Raw genomic sequence first — 26553 nt, 5'->3', positions numbered from 1 at the left:
GTGCCAAGACCTTAAAGTCCTAAGAAACCTATGATGGCATATGTTTTACGGACCACTGGAATCTCTACTTCATCAGATGTATGAAGTGCAATCTTCAGTTGGAAATCAAATACATTGTAAAAATGGGGAGGTTGGCATTAAATGGCAATGAAATGCAAAAAAATACAGTCAGTGGTGATTCAATTGGATCTTGAATGCATGCAATAGAAGCATAGTGGGAGTAATAGATGCTTAACAGAAATAGGACCTGAGTGCAAAAGCAATTCCAGGCAGCTGGTATCCAGAGACATATTGCCTCCAACAGTGGAGATAGAGCATAGTTGATTATAAACTGATTGTAATTTTTGTTTCTATGGTGCAGTTGTGAATTAAATGTGTGGAAACTTGCAGTCAAACCTAACAATGCTAGTTAGTATATGAAGGGGTTAAGGACCACAGAGTTCTAAATTGCTAGAGGGTCACATCCCCCCCCTCTTCTCCTGAGTGTGACCTTATGATTAAGTAAGTAAAGCATTTTTTAATTTACTTCAGTGTGGCCTGTTTCATTGCATGTGAGTAGAAGGGGGCCAGCTGCCTCAAACAGCTGGAATGGAATTAAAAGAAGGTTTAATAGTCTATTCCTATGCTTCTTTCATCTGCCTAACAATAGGATTTAAACTACTACCAGGACTCTTTATGTGATAGCTCTGTGTTTTTAGAAACAGGCACCAGCCATTTCCCCTTTGTTAGTTAACCCACACACACACACGTGGGTCCGTAGAGGATTTACCGGTAATTAATATAGCTTCTTACCAATACTCATCATAATGCATTAGCCCTCCTTTTCAGAATGATAATGAAAGGCAAAGTCCCACAGTTATGATGGGACTGCGTCACATCAGAATTCAGGTAGGAGACTGTATTCTGAAGCTCATAAAGTCACATGAGAGGGTTATATATTATACCTGCCTTGTGTGCTTACATTAGTTCTAAGGATGGATTATCATGTTCATTTTACCAATGGTAACATTTGTACTCAACAAAATTCCATTGTTTTGGTTTGTTTTGGGGTTTTTTTTGCACTGGTTCCATTTCATACAAATGCCCCCCGTCATGCTTCACCCATAGTCTGATGTGGCATAATCCTACATTAACAGGCATGAGCCTTATACCATCTTAAAAACTAAAAATTTATTATTTGCATTGACTTTTAAATTCCACGTGTCTTCCAAGAAGCTCAAGGCAGTGCCCAATTTTATTTTGGCACATGTTTTTATGGACTGGACTCCACTCTAGCACTCCTACAATATGATCATCAGTTTATATAGATCAGGCCTAAAACTTCTACACCAATCACTGTTATTTCCATTTTTAAGGCTGAGGAGATGGAGGAATTTGTCAAGGCAAAACAAAGCAGGCCTAAAGCCAAGATCCTGCCAACTGGACCATACTAGCCTAATTGGAACAAAACATTGAAAGGGTTGCAAGACCCTTGGCAAAAGGAGGCATGACATTTCCTTTCTCCTTCCATCCAACTGAATTTTTCTGGAGTGATGTCCAGTTCCCAGTCCCCACCCAGGCAGCATTGCATGAGGTAAGGGAGCCCTCCATGTAGCCCCACCACTGGGTGCTGCGTTACGCTTTCCCTGCTTGGAAGTCTCTTATAACTACCTCACACCTGGCTATATTTCAAAGATTAATGAGCAGCATCTTGTCAGGTTTAATATATCACCCTGCTTAAGTTTACTTTGACGATGTAATCATAAATTCCCTGACTTGTGGACTACTCCTTCAGGATTTGCATGCAAATTATAAGGAGAAAGGAGGGAAAATACAGAAAGGATCATAAAATAGAATAAGTGCCAGTTTGGAGAAAAGGAACTGTTATTTTTATTATTTTTTTTAATGTTGGGTTTTCTCTCTCAAGGATTACATGCAGACTAAACAGAGTTGAAGCCATAAAAATTTAAAGACACCAGAAAACATAATAAAAATAAAATCCTTTTTAGGTATGAGGAAAATTTATACCCAATTATGCCACCCAAGCAGAGCTGTTAATTAACCTAATGAGAAAATATGTTCCATTTCCATGCTCCAAAAGCATCTGATCCTTCTCAAAGCAACATCTATTCATTATGCTGAAGACACATCCCAAAAATGGTACCTAGAAGCAAGTTCTCAGGCAAAACAGAGAGGACAGAAGAAAATTCCCTGTTAATGGTATGTGTAAAACACTAACAGGTAAAGCTAATCTCTTTGCAGCTATGGAAGCCTCCATTAAACTCATAGCATAGAACATAGGACTGCTGAAGAAGCCTTTTCTGTTGATTTCTATGAAAAGTGATGGTGTAAGGTCAATGTGACTCCTCTGCATTGGACTATGTGCCGGGCGTGTTGTTGGAGCTCCCAAAGCAAATAGTTGATCTCACCCATACAACATTATTATTGATGCTAGCTTTCAGATATATCTTCCTTGTAAAAAAAACAAGGTGCAACATTTGAAATGAATGTGTGGAATATCCATGTATGGTGATGTGATGAACCTATTAATCAAGAGGAAGAACCCATGGCTAGTGCTCTTATAAAATTCACCATCAAACATACTGGTTAAGATAAACCCATGGGACAATGCTTACATGGTGAGTCCTTAAGTTATCACAATGTGACAAGCTTCACATCATTCAAACAATGCCTTAGTCAATGCCTGGGATTGGCGCTATGTGATCCTAGGTACTCTGATGCTACAGCAGATGGAAGGAATCTTCACCTTGGATCACTTTGGAAATGATAGAATATTGGCCTTGCATAAAGAAGGTTCTGGGTACAATCCCCAGTATCTCGATGTAGGGCTGGGAATACACTCAATCCGAAACCCTGCTGCCAAACCCTGTGTTGATACTGAGTTAGATAGACCAATGGTCCAGCTCAGTATAAGGCAACCTTTTCATAAAAGGAAATATGGAAGGAGGCAGGTGAGAGCCACACAAGGGAGAACTTACATTCATCACATTACATTTTTGTAGAGGGGTAGCTGTCTCTACAGCAGGATTAACATCAAAGAGTCTTGATCTTCATGGACCACAGTCCACTTCCTTAGCTGTCGCAGTCAGAGAAGATGCAGCTGCTGCACTGCTGCTCCTGCTCCTGCTCCTTTTGTCCTCACTGCTAACATGGCAGTGATGCTGCCAATCGTTTCCCGGAGATGGTGCTCCACTTTTTGCTGGTAGGCTGTGCCTTCAAGCAGGTTCCTCCTAACTTTTGGGTACTTGCTCTCCTACCTCGCCTGCTTTAGGTGGCAGTTAAAGGAGAAGGGACAAGAGGACTAGTGGTGAAACAGAGTGGGAAGGCTGTGCAATGTCCGCAGCTTGTTTTCTGGGCCAGTTCCAATTTTGGGAAAGCCTGGGTAGAGCACCCCCTGGTGTATGCCCTTCCTTCTGGCAGTGTTTGTGGCCAGCAGTTGAGTAACACCAGGAGGCTAAGTCTACCCACTATTTACCGTAAATTTCCCCCCGGAGTGGGGCAGAGCTGCAGAGCCACCCATCTCTACTGGCATCCCTACAACATACCAGGATGGTAATGGGGCAGGGTGGGTTGGCAGGGTTGGGGCTGTGCAGGTGAACTAGTGGAGCCAAACCAATGAAGCCTCCTTCTGGCTCATCCATGCAGCTCTAACCTGAACACCATTCTGTCCCATCCCTGTGCCATCCAGGTACATTACAGCAATGCTGGTATCAGAAGGGTGGTTCTTCAGCTCCATCTTACCAGAGGGGACACTACGGAGGTTGATACAGGTCCTGCATGTTAGGTGCTCTGGAGTATTTAAAACTTGCAGGCACCATTTTTGGGGGGAGGGGGGGGAAAGACCTGACAGCTGAAAGCTTTTGCCACGTAACCTCACAAATATTATCCATACAATATACATGGTTCATCAAAGTAAGCAATGTTTTACAGACTTTAATTAGCAAATATATAAATATCAGTTTGAACAGTAAAGCAGAGACATTTAAAGCCAAAGAAACAGGAGAAACGAGAGCGGCATGTTGATTCCTGAATCTTTAGGTTAGATACCCACCTCCAATTAGATCCCCTAAGTCAGTAGCTGTCATAACACTGCAATTGATGGGGCTAATGTTAGTGTTAGCTTGAGCTGGTGGCATATGCCCAGATATGGTTACAGTCCTCCTAGGCTTCCTTTTTTGCAGTCCTGAATGTATTTGAGCTGCTGGATCCCTGTAAACGTCAATGAAACTTCACTGGCACAAGTGCATTTGTGATCACAGCCAGGATAAGCAATTGGTGTTTTTGAATTGCAAGATGACACAGTTCATAAATAACTCTCAGGGTGGGTCTGACCTCACAGTAATCCACCAGCATTCAAGGGACGCATGAAGTCCCAATGTACTGAACTGCATTTTCTCTCACTTTTGTAAATTTCAGACTTTATTGAATATAAATGTAACATGTTATACTTCTTTATTTTTTTAAATCCATTTCCTTTGCTCTTGATCTCCTCCTGAGTAATGGAGCCATCAAAGCCTTCTGTGACCATTACAAACTGCAGCTGCAGCAATAATATTACGTTTCCTAGCAGGTGTACTCTCCACCCATTAGTTTGTAATATTGTGAGGAGGTGGGGTCCCAAATGCAAATCCTTTGATTCCAAGCTGATCAGGTGACTCCACCCTTCCTGGCAATTGGCGATGAGTGTCCAGACAGCATAACACCTGAAACACTCCCATGAGACAGATTGGTATTTTAAAAAAATCCTAAATATAATTCTACTGAAAAAGAAAAATATAACCCAGATGTTGTTTTGAGGTGTTGATGGAATGAAAGACTCATTATTCCAAATGGACACCATCCTGAAATCATATCCTGGCACGTCTCTCATTTCAATGAGATTACTTAAATGCAGTGGCTTGCAGGATGGAGGCCAGCTGAGCATTCCCAGGACTTGAGGTAAAACCCATGTGCAAAATTCTTCAAAACAAAAATGAAAGGTCAGGTGCATATTAATTACAAGACGTATAAATATGTCAGCAGGTTTTTGTAACTTCTTAATAAATCACCAAAGCAAGCAAAGCCAGCTCATGATGGCAGGACCATATGCTGAGTAATTAGGGGCTGAGCCTTATGGAGTGCTTTTCTGTGCAACAGAGCCTATCAAATGTAACACATACTTTTTTTGGTCCTCCCTCTGATATTATAATAACCAGGCGCAACTGGATGGAAGCAGAGGTGCACCTCTCTCCATCACCATGGCGGAAAAGCTGCAGCTGTCATGCAGCTGCTATGGGCGCAGCCAGGAAAAAATAAAACACTGCAACAGAAGGGAAAGGTGAACCTGTTTTGTACCAGCTCAAGCTCTTGCCTGCTTAGCTTAGCTTAGCCTTATCTGTCGTGGGTAGCAGCAATTCAGGGTCACTCGTAGAATCTTTCATGTTGCCTGCTACCTGATCCTTTTAGCTGGAGGAGCCAGGGATTAAAGCTGGGACCTTCTGTCTGCAGATCATGTGGTCCACCACTGAGCTACAGCTGACTATAGCAAAAGTTGGTTGCAATGTGCTTTCATTGAGTCAGCAACATGTGGGTTAATTACATTAAAGCTGCAATCCTGTGCACACTTACCTAAGCGTCAATACCACTGAATTCAATGGGAATTACCTCTGAGTAGACGTGCCTAGGCTGCTGCTGCTGCTAAATCCCATTTCACTGCTTTTTATTTTTTTGCATTTATATCCCACTTTTCCCCCAACATGGAACCCAAGGTGGCATACATGTTTCCAGGTAGTCTTTCATTTGAGCACTGACCAGGCCCAGACCTGCTTAGTTTGAAACATGGGACTAATAACTGGGCTTCAGTTGTAACCCTAGGCACATTTACTTAATTTCATCCTTCTCCTTCAAGAGTCATCCCCCCAACCAAACAAATTCTAAATGTATTTTGTGGAGTGGGGAGGGATATAGCAGACATACTTGGAGAGATTAAAAAGTAGATGTTTTATTGTTATATAAGCAAGCAGACAATGTTTGAAAAGTTGAAGGAGAAATACAAATATGTAATATACTAAACTTCATTAACAATATGTAGGCTTTGTTGTGTAGCATTGAAAACCAAGACTTCAGCTATGGCTCCTTTCTTCCTTGTTCAAACACATGTCTCCCATGTTTTAGCTGATAAGATTATGATGTCTATATACACTAGTGTGATAAAGATATGCTACATATAGAATGAGGATATCTATAATCATGTGTGATCTGAAATCAGTGTTAGAGCTGCACTTATTTTAAAATAATTGAAAACTTTTAAATCGTAAAAATGCCATAAAAAGCCATCCCTTACTCCTTGTAAATGCAATCCTGCAAATTATCATGTTATAGGGAAGTTGTGCTGAGCAAGATCTGCAGGCTTGGTACAGGAATGGACCAATGAACATCACTGCTTGTTACTCCAGAGGCATGGGAGTAGATATAGGATTACCTTCTTCATTTGTTCAGACCTCCTCCTATCTGGACTAGCCACATATCTCTGCATGTATCCTGTGGTACTGCTGCTTTGTTTTTAAAACAGTAAGAGTTACTCTTTGTTCTGCTTGACAGATTAATCATTAGACTAGGAATGCTAAAGGGCTGAAACCAAGAAAAGCAGAGCCCTGTTTTAGTGTGATGAAGAACATAAGAGGAGTCTGCTGGATCAGACCAATGGCCCATCTAGTTCAGCGTGCTGTTTCCGCAGCGGCCAACCAGTTGCTTGTGGGAAATTACTAAGCAGGATTTGAGCACATTAACACTCTCCTCTCCTGTGGTTCCCAGCGACTGGTATTCAGAAGTATTACTGTCTCCGAACATAAGGGAACCTCAGCCTTGCTGTTTCCTTAACATTCCACACAGATGACACTGTCTTGTGATAAGGAATGATGAGGAAACCCAAAATGCTGCATTGTCTAGCTTATCACAAAGGGCAGAACTTGCTCTCTGTATGCCATTATAGGTACCAGTTGAGAGTGGGGCAGGAATGGGTTTTGTTTTGCTCATGATTTCCTCGCTATGCAGTCAGGTACTGAAGGGCATAAGCACCAGAGAGGCGAGGAGTGAGACCCAGATAATTTATCCACCTAGCACAGGACCAGCATATTCAGACTTCAAGCGTGACCAAGCACCCTGCTATTATGAAGTGTCCCGACATCATCCCATCCAGCATCAGTGTAGGAAGCTGAGCCCTGAAAATCCAGCATGTTTGGAACGTAAGAGTTTAGCAGCCCTCTGCAGTTCTGGACACAGTTAGTTATTTTGAGCAGTCATAGATAAAGGAAATAAATGGAAATAGAGTTGCCCATGTTTTCCTTACCAGTCCTTAATTCTATGATAATTCCATTGATAGCCTGGGCCTCTCTACATCCATAGATTTCTCTTACCTTTGACTGTACCAACTGATCACTGCACCTTCAGTGGTACAACTTCCGCCCTTAAGGCTGCAACCCTGTTCCCAATTATCTAGGAATATGGAACATGGTGGGATATAAATCCCAGACAACATACATAGACATGCCCTAAATTTCATGCAGTTCCTTTAACATGGACTTGGTTGAGTGCCAGTCTGTGGCTTTTGGCCTAATCATATGCCCTGGACATGCAACATAATAGTCAGCTGACAGAAGAAAATATACAGGCCTGCTATAACTAATTAGAGAATAGCTTAATGATGGCACCTTAATATCACAAGAACTGTGACATTTCTGCCAAATATCTAGGCTCTCAAGAGTCATGTAATGACAGACCAGTGGGTCTACACACACTTGTCACTAATTAATGGTTGCTATAGTTATTTATAGATTATTAGTTAAATATTTTTCATAAGAGCGTTCTTGTTTGCATTGTTCTTTAAAGGTGAGAGATAAAATTACTGAAATTCATTCAACTTCCTAAGTAGATATAAGCATATGCACTGGCATATGCAGAGTTTTTTTTGCGCATGAGAGCACTTTCTACCCCAAAATATCATTGCTGTGGAAACAAAGACAATATTTCAAAATAACCTCATTAGAATTGCAGACCAGGAGAGGCTGATGAAAGAAAAGCTTGAGCACAAGTACAAAAGTCATATGCTCTTCTTTGAGCCTATTAACTGATTGCCCCACCGACCTTAATTTTTACTGGGGGCAAAAGTTTCATGGTAAACTTCATTTTTAGGGTCGCATTGTGAGTTGCCATGGTGTGAGCTTAATTAGCAATGAAATTGTCACAGAAATAATTTACATATTTTTGCATGCCATTACTCAAGGTAATTACTATATTCTGTTTGGCTCTTTTTAAGCTTAAAGGGCAGTTTTTAGAAATAAGGCTTAAAGTCATCCATTGACTTCTTCAATAATTGTGGTGCTTTTCATAAATACGCAGCTTAGTTTTTCAGTGAATTTCCTGAAAACAATTTATTTCCATCAGGGAGTTCTCATGCTATATTATATACTTGTAGGAGACGTTCACAGACACACATTCCTTTTCATATTATTCCAATTTAATATTTTAATTGTGTAGTTTGGGCTGTTTCAATTGCTACTCCAGTTCAATATTATAAAACAGACTTTGTGTCATTGCCACTTGCACTGCAATTAGTTATTGCAAATTGGCAAGAGTTTGGGGGGTTTTTTTGTATAACCACTAACAAAATAATGCCATGATTTCAGTTATTATATATCCCTGTGTTTTTTTATGAACCAACGTGTGTGGTTGACATATTTACTCACTTCAATATTTTAACCTTCTATAAGAATGCAGCCTTGGGCTCTTGTTACCACAGTTTACCTTCTATTGTTTAAATTGCTTGAAAAACATAGGAACCGAACATATTTACTTGTCATAGATGAAGTTTTGCTAGCTATGAAAAAAACACCTCTCTTTCTCCCTTACCCGGGTCTGCATGGAAATACCAGCTATTTGAACCATCTAAATGTGAGTCGCTTGTAAACGTTGCAGTAACTTCATTCTTACTCTGGCAAAGCTATGTGAACAGTGTAATGTGTAATAAAACAGCACGATTTGATAGATTTAGACAGCTGCCTCATTCTCTAGAAGTTCACATTTTGTTAATGCCACCCCCACATTGAATAAGAGAAGATTAGAAGGTAAGGTCAATGTACAAAAATGGTTGCCAGGACATTTTTTTTTAATTGTAAAACTTTTTGTGATGTGATTCAGTAAAAAGACTATAGGGAGAAAGCAATGGAGACAAAGGGCTGCTATTAACCTACAGATGCAGGCTATTGCAGGGTTCATTGCGAGATTTGTCACACTGCTTAGCCAATGACGTGCTAGCATGACTGGAAGAGACCACCCTTTTCTGGGGTAAGAGGGTAATTTGGTCTCCATGCTCATTTAATCCTGAACCTTCTCTGAATAGAGTGTCAGTTGGGTCTACATTGTGCAAAATTATGCATGCACTTTTTAATGCTGCCCCATTGTTCACTAAGCACTCGACCAAGATTTCTCAACCAATTTCCATTTGTCAGGAGGTCATTTGAAACCCAAGAGGAATCATAGGTGGATGGCAAGTGCAGGCGCTGCTTCCTTCTGCTGTCTCTAAAACAGATGTTTGGACACCAACAGCTTACCTATTGCGTTTTGCTTACAAATTGCAGCAGTACTAAAATGTATGAAGAAATGGCTTGATTTCATTTAGTGACTGAAGAACTCACTCTTATAAATGCGTTCCCTCTCCTACAGATAGCATTCTCAAGGAGGCTGGGAATGTTTGGTCAAAGTGTCAGGCTACATTGCTTAAAACACTGCACACTGTTGGTGTAGGAGGAACAGGTGTTTGATGAACTGTGGGACGAAGGGCACCCTTGCTCTTCCCTTCTCTCTGTGTGGGAAGACTTCTCTGCAAAAACAATAGCACAAAGAGAAATTGATATACACCGCAAGTATGAACACACAGACTACAGCACAAGTATTGCAGGAATAAGCATTTTAAATTCTGAGGGTGATCCTATAGTTCCAATATTAATCAATACTTTAACAATTTTGAATACAGCATGTACATCAAATTTATTGATACATTTACAAAAAGGAAACAGCATTATGTTAACTCTCCAAGAAACATTTACATTTTGAACCATATTTGGCAATAATCATAATTTTAATGATTTGTACAAGTGTCCTCTTAACACAGGCAAGACTTTAGCTAAAGTGAGCTCCCATCCAGTGAAGTTCCATTCAATGTGAATTCTGCAATAAATTCATATACCATATAAAAATGGGCCAGTCCTGATATAGTGGAAAGAACTCTATCAACATTTGCAGCGACTGGTTGATTGGCTGCAGCTGTTTCTCCGTTGATTACGAACAAAGGCTGACACAAGGATACATTTCTACATTATGTCCACAACACATTAAAGAGTGTGTTTGCTCTTTCGCTCCCCATCATTCCAATTAATTTGGAGAAAAAGGTAACTTTAGTATTTGACAGGACATGGCAAAGCTGTTCATCTAGATGATGTCTATATTATAAAAAATTAAAATAAAATAATATAAATATGTAACACAAACCCAGTGCCCATTGTTAAATAAGATATTCAGTAAAAAAACAAACAAAAAACAGACCTTCTACAATGACTGGTTTTAAAATATGCAGATATAATTTAATTATGAAGAACTTGAAACAGTGTGGAAATTAAGCTGCGATAGCCAGATTTTTGCATCTATGCCAGATAAAGTAGTTAAGTGCATAACATTCTGTTACATTGATAGAAGTGTAGATTACAATCTTACAATGAATTGCCTATATAAGAATGCATTCAGGAGTTCCGAAACATTGTCTTAAAACAGTGGGGTAGATTCACATGGTCATGTTTTAATGTCATAATTTGTTCATCTGAAGATTCCAGTGGATAATAGTTCTTACTACAATACCCTTTTCCCATCCTGTTCAGAGAACAGCTTTTAATGGTAGGGGAAAAAAATCAATGTGTTTATTGTTACATGAATTTGATGGCAATTGGTCATTTGAATCCACCTGCCAAATATCTTAACCATGGTTAAAATCAAAATTTAATAATGGCCAACAGTTTCAAAACTCCTTTTCTGATTGCTATACTCAGATAGTTATACACAAAAAATGGTGGGATATCAAATATTCATAGTGACACCATTGGAAATTATTTGTGGTAACAGTGGCATTTCTGTGTAAACTACTTCACATGAGGAAATATAATTTTGGAATTCCACTAGTTATGCAACCAGATGTTTGTGCGTGAATTGTACGTTTTTGCTTCTCTGAAAAGGTAAAAAGGCAGATCTACAAACCCAGTGGAATCACTGGAGTTTCAAAGCAGGATAAGAGTCTTTTGGTGGGAGGGAAGAGAGAGAGAGAATAGAAGAGAAGATTTGAAAAACAAATGCCCATTGAAAATGTGGTATCCAAATAAGTCCCAGACACTATACAATGTAGCTGGTTAGATCCAGCAAATAGGATGTCATGTCTATGATCTGATCAAGAATACCTGCCCTTGTCACTCTTCGGATGTTTCTATCCACTTGCTCACACTGAAGACCAAGATATCCTTTTTTACACATGCATTTATTTGGTCGTATGCAGACACCCCCGTGTCGACAGGCTGGTTCACATTTTGCTGTAAAAACACACACAAAAAACTCTTATGTAGAGGCTTTCCCAAGAATCAGGAAAAAAATCCATATGTACAAAATGGGAACTATTTCTCCATCATAATGGCAGCAGTATGGATTTATTTAGTTATTTCCAAAAAAATGAACCATTTGCTTTTGTCTGTTTCTCAGAATATAAAATAGGCCATGATACATTATGGGAAAAGAAACTTGGATAAAAATATAACAGAAATATGTAAAAGAATACCTTGCTCATGAAAGTATCTCTCTGATTTAGGGAGTCTGCCACATTCTTATCAACTGTTATTCTGCATATGGGTCAACAGAGACTCTTGGACAGGGTACATATTACATCCATAGACACTGTTCTAACTCACTAGGATCCCTTCCTGGAGTGCATTGCCCTTAGCTGGCCAGGTGGCGGTGGTCAGAATGTCTCCTTTGAACAGAATGACCGTAGGAAGTTCCTTCTGGTCTTTGAACAGTATGGTGAGACAGATGTCCCTCAAGGACTCTATGGCTGCATGCTTCAGAGGTTTCCTTGCCTCACTCATTCTCTCCATTTAACCTGTATCCCACTTCCATCTTCTCATCCCCAGGTCTACTTCCACAGCTCCTCTTGTATGTACAGAGAAACTGACTGAAAGTGTGGAGAAGCATTTGAAGGATGGCAAATGAATGTTTATGTTTGGTGACAGTGTTAGTCCCCAGATGTGTGTCGTTTCATTCCAGTGGTCCCAAACACACTACATATGAGCAACATCCAGGATAGCTTTGGCACAGTTTATCAAATGCACACATGTCATTTGATGAAAGCAAATTTCCGAGTCTCTTGCTCTTTGTGATTTCCCTTCCCCTCCCACCCATTCATTGCTTGCTGATAGGAGCTTGAGTAAATGAGGAATTTAAAATATATGGATTAAAAAAACAAAAACTTTTGTCAGAAGTTGATGGAAGCTTGCTATTTCCATGAATTATTGTGAACGGAATACTAACCAATTCTGCAGAACTCGCCTTCCCAGCCTTGATTACAGCAGCATTTTCCCGTGGGAGTGCAGTGCCCATTTCGACAATGCCTTGAGCATTCAGATGTCAATATCTGGGCAGGAAGAGCTGTTCTTTTGCATTCTTCTGGGACTAAAGGCCTGTAGAAAAATATACAGGCAACATACATTTTTAAAAGTCAGGGTCAAAGAGAAATTGTTTACACATAGACTGGATTCATTTTTTTTCCTCCAAAAGAAAGCTGTTTAAAATGGTCCATGCAACAGAGTTTATAAAGTTGTGGAAAATTATATCTTGCATACATTTTAAGAGTTTTTATGATGATGAAATCCACTGTTTTAGAACAATATGCTATTCAGCAATCATTATAGCCAGCAACATTATTTTCAAAGAAGCCTGGTCACACTGCTTTATAGGAGCTTTATAGCTCCTCCTAAGGTCCTCTTGGACATTCTACTATCTTGGTAAAACCAGAACTTTTAAAAATTAGTTTAGGTGCTAATAAGAATGAAGTTGTCATCCTTTTTAAAAAATCTTATTTCAAACACACCAGTATCAGCAGTTAATGATAATGGTGCCACTGATTTTTTGAAGTTCTTACTAATATTTTTAGCAGAGATATATATGTAGGACTAAAATGGCATGCACATATTCTACCTACCTACCTACCTACCTACCTACCTACCAGTGAATAGAACTACACACATCATAAGAAGAATCATTAACTCATAGAGTTGGAAGGGGCCATGAGAATAATCTAGTTCAAACCCCTGTAATGCAGGAACCTTTTGCCCAACGCGGGGGCTCGAACCCATGACCCACTATAGTTAGAGGGAAAAAGAACAATGTATGTGTAGGTGGAAGGGGGAGAGACCTGGGATTGAGGAACTAGAGTAATGAAGCAAGCACAGAACAGGAGAACCAGGAGGGACAACTGGGCCTGGGGTCAGAACTGAACTTGAGGCAACTGGAGGTCACCTATGTTTGCAGGCTAATAGGCAATTTCACATAAGAACCAATAGTTTTGTACATGTTGCTTTTTATTTTCCCTGTGTTTGCTGTAGCTTAATTAATCTTATTTTTAACATGTATGTTTGAATTTGTCTGATCTATCACTGCTTGGTTCAGATGGTGGAAAGATTACAACAGTGGACTCCAGTTTAAACAGAGTGGGAGAATCTCTGCTGGAGAAAGTTGGGAGCACATCAGAAAAAATATCTCACAAAAATTCCCACATAAGCTACCATCTATTTATATAGCCCAGAAGCCGAAACTGACACAGATTATTATAGATTTAAGCATTCAGAATGTCTGTTGGCAATCATATATCCCAGTACCACACACACACACATTAGGATTGCAGCTCTGTAATATACCGCAAAGGACCTAGAGAAGCAATCAAGTTTTCATGAATACTGTGTAATGAAATAAACAGAGCACCTTGTCTTATGGTGGTGTCACACAATAATAAACCTTCAGGTGCTGAAACTGCCTTGGAAGGTACTGAATTCTCCCTTGCTAGAGGTTTGTAAGCACAGACTGGATGGCCAACTCTCAGGAATGTTCTGGTGGTGGACTTCCTGCATTGCCGCTAAGCTAGATGAGTTGAGATCCCTTCCAGCTCTGTAATTCTATGCTTCTATTAGTATATGTATCAATGAGCTCCAGAAATGCATTACTGGATACTTTGGGTCGTGCTACACTTGTTTCATTTTTTAAATTGAAAGCATTTTGCCCCACATTTCAATTAAAAAGAGTTCTTGAGCAGCACAGAGCAGCCCACAACACAAGACAGCTCCTGCGCTCAGGCTTACTATCTAGAAGAAACAACATAAAAGGGAAAAGGGCAGGAGGAGGAAAGGGCTAAAAAAACTTAGACACCAGCTCTTAAAGCTACAGTTCTTACAATGACAAGTTGGGATAGAAACAGTTCAGGTAGACTGATGGAATGTGCATTACTAGGTGACAGATGAGAGGAGAAAAGAAGGGACACAGGAAGCTTGTCTTTCAGCACCGATGGAATAGCCCTGCTTCCATTCTCTCCCTCTGCTGGAGCCTGATGGAATGGCTGCTGTGAGGTGACACTTGAAGGAAAGCCAAAGGCAGCTGGCCTCTCAGCAGAGCCAACAGAATGATAAGTGAAGCCGGAGTCATGGACAAGTCAGGGGAGCAAACCACTTCATGAGTTCCAGAGGCTTAAGCTGACCTTCATACTTAGGAGTCTCTATCCATGTGATTTGGCAGCCCTGTGTTTGACATAATCAGTCACTGTATATTACATACAATGGCGCATGTGCATGCCTGCATGCAGTTTCATGCTGACATGTACTTTTCTTCCTGAAAGCCCTGTTCATGGGATCTCTTTTTTGGGTCTCTATTCCAAGCCCAGAAGCAGTAAGCCGCAACATATGCTGATGACACACAGTTCTACTTCTCCTTTACATCTGCAGGTGTGGCAGCGGACGTGCTGGACCCTTGTCTTGCCTTGCTAATGGACTGAATGGGAGCCAACAAACTGAAGCTCAATCCAGAGAAGACTGGGGCACTGGTAGTGGGCAGTTCTCTAGACTGCATGGATGAGAGGCTGCCTGCTCTTGATGAGATTACACCCCCTCTGAAGAAGTGGGTACATAGCTTGGGGGTAATTCCTGGATCCTTTGCTGTCAGTTGAGGGTCACTTTGTCTTAATGGTGTGGAGTATCTTCAACCAGCTTCATCTGGTGGCCCAGCTGTGCCCCTATCTGGACTTGGATAGTCTAACGCCTGTTGCCTATGCTCTGGTAACCTCTAGGTTAGATTACTGCAATGCATTATACATAAGGCTGCCTTTGACGATGCTTTGGAAACTTCAGCTGGTGCAGAATTTTGGGGCCAGTTTGATCACTAGGGTAGGATGGTTTGAGCATATTACATTGATCCTGGCCCAACTGCTCTCCCCATGTAAACCAGCCCAGACCCTGCAATCATCATCTGAGTCATTTCTTTGTGTGCCACAAGCAGTCTGGAGGGTGGTAACATGAGAACAGGCCTTTTCTGCAGTGGCTCCCCATTTGTGGAATGCTCTCCCCAGGGAGACTCACCTGGTGCCCGCATTATATATCTTTAGGCACCAGGTGAAAACATTTCTCTATAAGCAGGTCTTTGGCTAATTACAGTCTATACACCCTTTTAAATGTGTTTGTGGGAGAAGGGTTTATTTTTTCTTGTTGTTCTTACTTTTATTATGTATTTTGGGTTTTCGTTTTATATTTTTATGTTGTGAACCTCTCTGTGATCTTCAGATAAAGGGTGGTATACAAATCAACAACAACAACAACAGGTTTACACAAACATGCATTCAAATGCACACCCACCAGCAATGTCAAAGGCTATCTTTACAACAACAATTATAGATTTGAGGGGACGTTATGAAATTAACCCCATTCCCCTGTCAGTGGCAGAAATCCCACCTAAAATTGTCTTTATCCAGGTGTGATGGAAGAGGAAGTGGGACCAAAGGAAAGAATCAAAACTTTTCTTCAGAGGACAGCAATGCAAACATTTTCTAATTAATTTCTCCTTAGGCCTAATCACCAACAGAGGCTTCATCACTCTTGGTTTTAAAGAAAACCCTGAATATGTTTTCCCCCCTGGTCTGTATTTGGTTAATCAGCTGCATAAAAATAATGTTTAGCAGCTAATGCTTTTGTTTTGAACATAATGAATTTTAATTTAATGGTATGTTTGCTATTACTGTATTTTATTTTATTTGAATACAAACTGCCTTGTGAGGGCAGTGTACCCTAAAAGTCAGGTTAAAAATTCTTTAAATAAAACAAATAAGTAACTACTTCTCTAGCATAAACACAGCACCCCTTCAGGTATGATTTTTCAGTACATTTGCTTTCAGTGCTGGGAGGCATGCCAAGAGCTCATTACTTGATTTACTACAAGGGAATGATGTGGGGAGGAAGAAAAAGAGCCTTCCCTGCTTTCAGATTTTTAAACCCAGCAGCATATCAAATTTATTCTTATATGGTATACTTGTTCATGACCTCTAGTCTTTAAGAAATTCTGTCATATTTGAAAACTAGTCCCCAGCGGAGCCTGTATCAGTGTTAATAGCTGTGAGGTCAATGCAACTGCTAAACAGTTTGTATTACTGTCAGGGTGGTCATGAAAACAACACCTGCTGCATGAGGCCTTGGCAGCTGGGTCAACAGGCACTGTGGGAATTTATCAATTTAGGGGGCCACTTGCATAGCACTTTGACGGATGAATCGGGAAAGAAACTGGCTTACGGGGCTAAAGCTGCTCAATTATGTATTACATTCTTTACGGCAGCAGAGAAAGCAGCTCCGTGTATGCATCCGAAAACAGGCAAAATATAAACCAAAGAGGTATTTTTTTGCCTTATAAAATGAAGCACACAAAGAGGTCCTTAATAGCCAATGTTAGAAAGGAAGAGAGGGGGAATGGAAGTGCTCTGTGCATGGATTAAGATGTGACTTTAAAATAATAACACCCCCCATAACTGATGTTACAAAGTTTAAAGTCTTTGGGTTTACAAATTCAAAGAACGTTAATGTGCATGTTTCACCCACAAGGAAGGCAGCTGCATGTAGATAGGAATATGAGCTAATTATGTTATTCTAAATATACATATGTATTTTGAAGCACTCGTTCTGGGCTTCTACAACTGCGAATGACTTTAAGGATTAGGTACATTTTAAATCCAAGGGAATCTCATGGTACACTTGGGTGGATTCCCCAGTCAACTGCTGTTTGCTGACAGCTTTATATTGCATAGTTCCACAGTATTATTTAAAGGCAATCGGGCATAAGAAGATAATTGTGGAGAAGAGGTTTTCATTCTGCGTGTTTTACGGAATCATAGGGTTGTAAAAGGGTCTGAAATCATCCTGAGGAATCACTACCTTAAAGTAGGGTCCCCCCCCACAAAGGTATATAGATTGCAGTTTTAGGCTCTTTATTATTAATTCATGTCTTCTAACGTAAAGTGCTCCTTACAAATGAAACAGAACTAAATGATGTTATTTGTGCCAGAAGTGTTTGTACAGTGCATAGGAAAACTACTCCAAAAGTACAAGAAAATTGAGCTAAATGTCATTGGCGCTCATTTATATAGGACAGGGTAAATAAAGTATTCTGCAGCAGTTCTTATCTCACTCCTCAAACATGTTCATCAGATTTGGCTGAAAGATCATTATTTGTCTAAGGCAGTGGTGTCCAAACTTTTTTCAAAGAGGGCCAGATTTGATGAAGTGGAGGGCCACGAGGGCCAACCAAAGTTGTTGACCTTTTTTATGATTGAGGTTTATTTTAGGATTTTAGCCCACGAAATAAACTGCCACAGGCGCCAGATGATTAGGCCCCCAAAATGGACTTTGGACATGCCTGGTCTAAGGCTAGCCAGGTAAGACATATCTGAACCACCACCAGCACAGTTTCATGCTTCTTTCCATTGCCCCATGTTAGTTTGCTCATTTTCCATATACGTACATGCTTCTAGCTCTCAGATTTGTTTCTTTGTGGGTTTCCCTTGCTCATGACTATTTACAGCTTCATGTGTACTAATGCAACATTCAAAAAATAAATCCCTCCAAAAGGGAGGGAGAGAAGCTAGATATGTCTGCAAGGCATTTGTTGTGCTCTCCCTGCAAAGAAATTTGGAGAAGAAATGGAGCAAGAAGCATGACAGGTAAATAAGGAAATGTTGCTTTTAAAACTTTATAAAATGTGGGAAATGCCCTCACTGTGGAAGAAGGTGGGAATGAATGTACAAACAGGAGCAAATTAAGTTTCAATTAAAAGAAGACAAAATAATGGAACAGGGTTACTGTTTCATGGCATCCCTATTTAAATACTGAAAAACCTGCCTGTGCTCTTGAGCAGGGTTAATATTAAGGGAGTTCAAAAGAGCAACAATATGTTGAAAAGATGGCTGAGGGGGGTTGTAGGAACATGTGGGCTGCACTCCTTCCCCACAATCTGTGCATCTGGTTGGTGTCGAAAGGGATTTTATACAAGAACTGTGGAGTTTCCTCACATAGTGATTGAACATGCAGATATGTGTGGCCACAGTGTGTGTCAGCAATGGTGGTCAGCCTGCTCTTTGCAGCTCTGCAACCCCCGTCTGAGTTCTTCCAAAGCATGTGGAGGGCACCTGAAACCCCCTTATTATGATGAAAGTTGTTCCTTGAAGTGTTGTTGCCTTACTTCAGGCAGCTTGGCAATGAAGACTTTCCTCATCTCTATGAAGGCTGAGCACAGATATGACTAATGACGTGTGGAAAACTTCTGCTATACAGGAGAAGCCAATAGAAATTTATTTTACGATATCTCAATGCTGCTTTTCAGGCAAACCTTACAAAGTGGTTTACATTAAAAAAATAAATAGATCAAGAATCATGAATGCGTCTCTAGAATGAAACAGTAGCAGCAAATTAGAGGGTGAGGAAACTTATGGAAAGCGGTATTTGTCCTCCTTTCAAGGCAAGATGGTTCATGAGTAGCCCTGTAGTGGCAGCTGGGGGCAAGAGGGAGGAGTCACCTCTCCTGGAACACTAGGAGGTACCCGTATTTTTCGCTCTATAACACGCACCTGACCATAACACGCACATAGTTTTTAGAGGAGGAAAACAAGAAAAAAAATTTCTAAACGAAACAGTGGATGTATGATTTTTGTGGTTCATGCTGTGGCCACAGACATGTGATCTGACAGTGAGTTTGGAGTAGCCCAATGCAAAAATCCTGAGGATCCATGTGGATCCATGTTTGTAACCATGTTTTTGCACCACTGCAGCCCCAGGCAACAGTGGGTGCGTGATTTTTTGGTGCAAGATGTAGCCATGGACATGCTATGTGATCTGATGGTGAATTTGGGGTGACCCAGTGCAAAAATCCTGAGGATCCCTGTGGATCTGTGCTTTGTAACCACGTTTTAAGTGGGGAGGGAAGGAAAAGCACTCAAGGGACAAGGAGTACGCGTGGGATGTGTGGAGAAGGATGCTGCTAATAATACAGAAGAGGGATTTAAGGGGAGAAGGAACGTGTGTGGTGTGTGGAGAAGGATGCTGCTAATAATGCAGAAGAGGGGTTTAAGGGGAGAAGAAGCACGCATGGGGTGGGTGGAGAAGGATGCTGCTAATAATGAAGAAGAGGGGTACAAGAGGAGAAGGCTCCTCTCCTTTCTTTAAAGGAGCCAACCGGACAGGAGCCGCTTACACTCATGTAAGCGGCTCCCCTCCTCTCCCGCTTTGCTCATTTAAAGAAGCAGGCTCTCTGTCACTCTCTCCTCCCCACTCAGCAGCTCTTCTCCCGCTTTGCTGTTTCAAAGCTAGCCACAGAGGAGGGAAGGAAGGGGAACCATGGATCCTCTGCTCACGACTGCAGCAGATCCCCGCCGCCGCCCGTAGGCATTCCCTCCATAACACACACAGACATTTTCCCTTACTTTCTAGGAGGAAAAAAGTGAGTGTTATGGTGCAAAAAATACGGTATGTGGTTGTCAGGGAAGTGCAAACAGCTAGAGAGCCGGGGTGGGGTGGGGGGAGAGACTAGCACTTATAGAGAGCCGAAAGAGCTTATTAGCAGCTTCTCATCTGACCCCGAAGAAGAAACAGGGAGGGGGGATTCCTAGCCCAGAACTAGCTATTCACTGAACAGAGGAAGTAAGAGGCGGGTCTTTCGACGATTGGCCTGCTGGGGGAGGAGGAGTAAGAAAAAGCCATTCGAGGCATCTGAGGGAGACAGGCAAGGACATGCCTTTGAAGCTCTTGTAACTGTTTGAACTTTGTAAATAAATCTTCAAGACAGAGACTGGCTGTGAGCCTGGAGTTTTATCTCTGCTAGCTTTGGCAGCACCAACCCCTGACAGTGGTGGACAGCTCTCAAGGCTTCTCACCTTTCTCTTCTCCCCACAAGTGCAATGCAGTTGTAAAGGTGACAGAAGCAGTGTTCAGGGTTCGGCCTGTTCATTCTTTGAAGTGACGGATTGTGTATCATGTATATGAATTTCAGAAAATCATTTTATTGACTTTCATCACTGGCCACTCTATCAAATGTGAGGCAGTTCTTGGAGCGGACAATTCCAACTCAGTGGCTTCCAAAAGCACATTGGGCCACTGACAGCCTCATACCACGACCTATTATCACCTGAAAGGCTTGACTTGTATTTTGATTGTATTGTATTGTTAATTCCCCTGGGTCTGAGAGCTTTACTTATTGTGAAAATGCTATCTTACCCACTTGAAGCTCAGTTAAGCAAAATTTCTTCAGTTTTTCTGTGCATCTGATAAGATCCAGTTTTTAAGATAAATCTCAGTTCTTATTGACTAGACATCTAGCAGGTCTGTTCTATTTATTCTAGGAAGAAATGCTTGGTGTATTTAAAGGGTATTAGGAAATGTTGCATGTACTTGGGATGTTGCATGTACAGAAGAGCAGTTTTTCATGTTCTATCCCTATGGGATCCTGCTGCTTGCACCAAACAAAAGCAGAGCTACTGCTCTGCCTTCCACTTACAGAAACTGGTGTGGAATCCTACTGCAGAGAAGTAACAAGGGAATTCTGTGCAGACTGGCAGGGAAAGCCCACTGGTATAATTTCAATGCAATTTTGCCCACATGCCAAAACACTCGTAAAAGAAATCTTGTGAAATCCTTTAGTGCTGCTATCTTAACAAAATATTTCCTGGCTTTCCATTTTTTAAATCAGTTTCATTTCAAATGTATGCCAGAGTACATAGTGTCATTAGCACAGTGTATTTTCCCCTCTTGTCTTATTCTAGCCAGATGCATTACCCTCTGCCACACATTAAATAGCTAACCAGGAACTCTGCATTGGGAGGTCTGGCCTTTCAGGTATGTCATTTTGAGACCACCCTAATCGCCGAGGCAACAGGAGCACAAAGCCAAGGTCAAACAAAGCAACCCCCTTGTAATTAGATACTAATAGTGGATTAAAGGTGTAAAATTCGCCTAAATCCACACACCAACAGACTAAACAATCCAAATGAAGCCAGCAAGATTTGTTTTGCAAAAATACTTTTCCACCTAGAATTCATAAATAAAACAAATATAGTATGCTTGATTGACTGCAGTAACATCTGCTTCTTAATTAATAACATTTCAGTGGCAGATACATGACAAAGTAATGGAACTTTCCTATATGTTATTAATTTACTGTTAGGTTGTTCAAAATTCTGAATCACTTATACCCCTCTGTCAAAGCAGAGCCCTCTTATTTCAGCTTCCCTGCCACTTTGCCATTTCCTGCACATCTCAAGAGTCTACACATCCAAGTATTGATGGACTACCCTGCCTCCACAATACTCCACAGCACCTTCTCCATTTCCAATAAAAAAGCTGTTGTTTTAATATTTTACTCATGATTTCGAAAGCTTATTCATTTGAATGACAAAGAGTAGGTTTTCATAGGAAAGGCTCTGGAGAGAGAGAAAAGGGTGGGTGGGTGCTTGGACCATGCCTGGAAATAACAGAGGAAAGGTAAGTCTGGATAAGCCCATTTTCTCTCTGCTTAGCTGTGTGACTCTTGGCAGTGCTGTTTTTCTTTTTTTAAAAAAAAAGAGGTACCAGAACTCACCATGAATACCTCCCTTGTTCTCTTATAATGGCTATGGTGCCCACCTGAGTGGTGCCGGAACTGAGCTCTGGAGAGTTCTGGCTGAAAAAAGGCCTCCTTGTGGCAGGTGAGCTGGTGCTGCTTACTGGGAGGAAGAGGGGAGGGTAGCATAGTGCAAATGCACAGGAAGGTGTACTGGATTGGTTCCACCTATGTGCTTGCACAATGTCCACCTCGCCACTGCCTCACCTCTAGGTAATTAGCACCTCACTCACTTACTAAAGCATCTCTTACCTTTTGGGGTCAACAATTTTGTAGAGCTTCCCATTGTGAGAGTGTGTCATGCTTTTACTGCTTGCTAAGATGTAGACCTCACCTGTTAAGAAAACGCATACCATAAATGATTAGTGGTATCCACTAAAAAACTGAAAAGTTAATGTACAATTTGTGGCTCTTTCTTGTTGTGCGGCAAGGATATTACAATAATTATTTAATTCTGCTTTACATTAGTATTTCTGGTTTCTTTCTTTCTTTGTTTTTTTAAAAAGCTAACAGAACTGATAAAGAACAACTTGGCTGATAAAGCCCCAAAGATTCACAGCAGGGCATGGAAACTGAACCCGGGACCCCCTGGTCAAAGTCTAAAGATCTGAATATACATTCTGTGCTTGAGATACACAGTACACTGTGCATTATGGAGATAGCTTGTCCATGTTCTGGAAACCTCCTGTTTAGACTACTGCAATGCATTGTAGGTGAGTATCTCTGAAGACTGCTAAAAAAATGGTAAGCAGTAGAAAACGCAACCCATAGGTTACTAACTGGAGCTGTTGTTGAGAATATATCTTGCCTGTGCTTATGTAGCTCCATTTTTTAAATTTCCCCAGGCTTTTAATATCTGATGAGCTTTTAATATTTTAGTATCTTATTGCTACTTTTAAATCCTAGTGTTTTATTGTTTGCTTTCAATTTATTACATTTTAAAATATTATCTTGTTTCTTTTTTCTTGTGAACCACCCTGATAATAATGTATTGAATTGCAATATAGAACTTTTATAAATGCACACATATGTAGATAGATAGATAGAGAGAGAGAGAGAGAGAGAGAGAGAGAGAGATAGATAGATAGATAACACAAGACACATCTTGGCCAGGTTTTTCTTATAAATATAATAATATCCTAAAGAAGCTGTTTTTGTCTTACCTACTTCATCTTCACCAAATCCCAAGATATGTCCTGAAAAGAAACCTCTACATGAACCACTGTTGCCCAGACAAAGTGGTTTCTCTTGCCACTGTTTGGTCACGGGGCTCTGTTGCAGTGTTAAAAAATTTCTGTAAACACAAATTAAAAAAGGGACAAAATGTTACACAGTGTGCTTTGCACCAATAAAATCTAGAACTATAATGAACATATGTAAGATGGAGCCCTTTAAAATCTGAGCCATAAAGCCTACAGTCCAGATTATACTTTGTGCCTCTGAGCACTGATAAATTCTTATGAAATATGAAACGGATTGACATAGCACAATGTTTTGATGAATCCAGACCTATTATGCTTTGGTCACCGAAAGCTACTTGAGGTCCTCTAAAAGGCTTTCCATGTGATTGGTTACAGCAGCGGAGCAAGCCTGGGGTGGCATGTGTGATCTGCGCCCAGGGGCTGGGGCAGCTGCACGCGGGGGTGGGGCCAGCCAGGGCAGGACGCTCTGTGGGGCCTCCTAGGAGTCTGCCTGCCTCCTCCAGCTCTGCCACCCTATAGCCGGGGAGGAGGAGGCGAGCGGACCAGGAGAGACGCATGGCTCGGGCGCGCTGCACACCCCACGGTGAGTGCCGCCTGCCATTTTGTTACCCCTGTCAGTGGTGACACCCAGGGCAGACCGCCCCCACCGTACCCCCTTCCTCCGCCCCTGATGTTGTTGTTGTTTAGTCATTTAGTCGTGTCCGACTCTTCGTGACCCCATGGACCAGAGCATGCCAGGCACTCCTGTCTACCACTGCCTCCCGCAGTTTGGCCCCAATAGGTGTGGCTTTTGATTCCGCCCTCTCTTGGGAACAACAACGCTTCCGAACTCGCCAAAAGATATGGAGCCCTCAAATATCCCACAGAACCTACACACAATGTATTTCACTCCTGGTACCATGTGTTTTCTTCAACACAAAGTCCCAGATTCGATGTAGTAATTTTGACCAGATATTTTCTAACAAGCAAACACCCATACATGTGCAACATCCATTAACTGAACATAACCTTCCCTAACTGAACAAACTAACCGACAGGCTTGCTCTTAAGAAGCTGTTCATCTTAAACATACAGTAGCATATATCAGCATGGGATGTGTGCACAAAGGGGGCTGCAGACTAGGAGAGAGGAGAAGGCATGGAAATGGGGGTGATCTATGCGCAAGGGACAGTTGAGATAAAGTAAGGGGGGGAGGGAGAAAAAGGGGTGGTTGCCAAAAAGGCGGGAGGAGGAGGAAAGGGAATGTAGGTGAAGATGAAAGCAGGGGCATAAAACAGTCTACAGCATCAGAGGAAACGGTGACTTCATAAATGGGTGAAAAGGGTGCTTAGTAGTTGCCATGTGTGGGAGGAAGAAGATGCGGGCACTTACTATGAGGGGGGGGGCTACATCTGTATTGCTTTTGTGCGAGTTTTAAAGAAACTTACCCATTACGGTCTGCAAATATATAACTTCCATAAAGTCTTTCAGACTGGCAGCCTCTGTATACAAATCCACCAACCAATGACCCACTACTGAATGGCTTGAATTCCAAAAGTGAAGGCTCGCTTTCTAAAAAGGAACTACCATAGTGTTAGATTAAATGCAATTTCGTTTGTTAAAGACATGTTTTAATTGAAAGAGGAGAGTAAAAAATCAGGATATTTGTATTTCAACAACCCCAGTGCTGCAAAACCAGAAAATGCAAGGTAGAATTTAAGCTAAGATAACATTACAGTTTCTTTAGTCAGCAACATTTGTCCAGCATTAGATCTTATGCAGCACAATCCTATGCATGCTTTAATTGAATTTTCACAGTCTACTTTTTGCATTTCATTACCATTTGACTGCATCTTGCACGACTGTTTTCTCTCTCCACTTCATGTGGATTCTAGTCTACAAAATCTTACATTTTCATTACTCGTTAAGATGCCACAAGATTCTTCCTTGTTTTCCCAAAATATATAATTTTAAATGATTGGCACAGACATGGTTTTTGTTTGCTAGACTCTAGCAAGCTGGAGACTACTGCACTTATTTTTTCCTTAAATTTTGGAAAATGAATTTGCATGTTAAGCTTTTAGGGTAAGTCAGACAATATTATGCAATCTGATAAATTATTCTTTTAAGCAAGGGACCACAGTACTTTAATTGCATTCTTCCCTGGGTGGTCATAATTTTGCATCACAAAATTGCTTTGTTTCATCTTCATTAGAATAACCCAGAATTCCACTGGAACTGTGGCTTAATAAACCACATCACTCTTTAGTATGGCATTTATAAAATGTACCCACAAATATGTGCAATAGCTAAAGCTGAAATCTAGAAGAGGACTAGTCATGCTCTCAAGTTCCACTGATTTCAATGGGTCCTAAGTGCTCATAACTGTTCTGGGTTGTAAATAATGCTGCAACATTTTAAAATCATGTATCTGTAATTATGAGACTAGAAATACTTTAATTTGAAAGGAGTGTAATGGTAAAAATATTTTTAAAATCTTCCTTTTGCTCCCTTTCACATATAACATATTAGATATTCCTGTAGGGCTGTACTCACTATCCTACACATTATTGGAAGGCTATCTAAATATACTGTACATATTATAGGACTTACCATAATCTTTCCCCTTTATTATCTGAAGGATTCTTGCTGAGGACCTGTTCTTCCCATTGGAGTCTGAACAAAGTATTGTTAAATTAATATTTACATCAGTTGGGTGACGATCCACAGCACACCTGTTCAACAGCATGTTAAAAGAGAGATGAAACAGCAAACCTTCTGTCATTTACCACTTTGCTTCTATACCAAAATACAAAACAATGCTTTCCATGCTGAAATGCTGATCCTCAAGTGCATGTAAATGACCATTCTTATAAGGTTTGTTTACTATGCAAGTTGGAAACCTTAGCCTGGGAGCTGAATACAGCCCTCTGGTCCTCTACGTATTATCCTCCAGACAATCCTTTACCCACCCCACCCCAGACCACAACTCGTTCTGGCTTTGCCCCTAGCACTCCTTAAATGCTTTTGCCCAGCTGGAATGTGTCTCTGAACGGTCATAATGTCTCTTGCTGGAAAGATGGAGTGGTATGTGGGTGTGTGGGTGTAGTTGCAGAAATCTTTTGACTTTCAAGCTGGT

At 40.9% G+C, this 26553-nt stretch overlaps 1 protein-coding gene across 2 annotated transcripts in view; it reads right to left on the bottom strand.

The window, feature by feature from the left end:
- Positions 1 to 5955: 5955 nt before the first annotated feature.
- HHIP (hedgehog interacting protein) overlaps positions 5956 to 26553 on the bottom strand; it is a 79700-nt gene continuing 59102 nt past the window's right edge. The window contains exons 8-14 of one of the 2 annotated variants that reach the window (XM_082237642.1): positions 26028 to 26149; positions 24863 to 24986; positions 23397 to 23527; positions 22486 to 22567; positions 12598 to 12746; positions 11478 to 11606; positions 5956 to 9856 (exon numbers count right to left, since the gene is read on the bottom strand). In XM_082237642.1, the coding sequence (XP_082093768.1) occupies positions 9732 to 9856; positions 11478 to 11606; positions 12598 to 12746; positions 22486 to 22567; positions 23397 to 23527; positions 24863 to 24986; positions 26028 to 26149 (862 nt within the window). In that variant the 3' untranslated portion in view covers positions 5956 to 9731. Of the gene's footprint in view, positions 9857 to 9928; positions 11607 to 12597; positions 12747 to 22485; positions 22568 to 23396; positions 23528 to 24862; positions 24987 to 26027; positions 26150 to 26553 lie in introns of those variants that run through there. The other variant, XM_082237643.1, reaches the window with a different exon arrangement.

This window comes from Podarcis vaucheri (genome assembly GCF_965113315.1).
Source record: "Podarcis vaucheri genome assembly, chromosome: 9".
Taxonomy (NCBI): Eukaryota; Metazoa; Chordata; class Lepidosauria; order Squamata; family Lacertidae; genus Podarcis; species Podarcis vaucheri.
The sequence above is the reverse complement of the archived record's forward strand: the minus strand, read 5'-3'. Positions and strand labels throughout refer to the sequence as shown.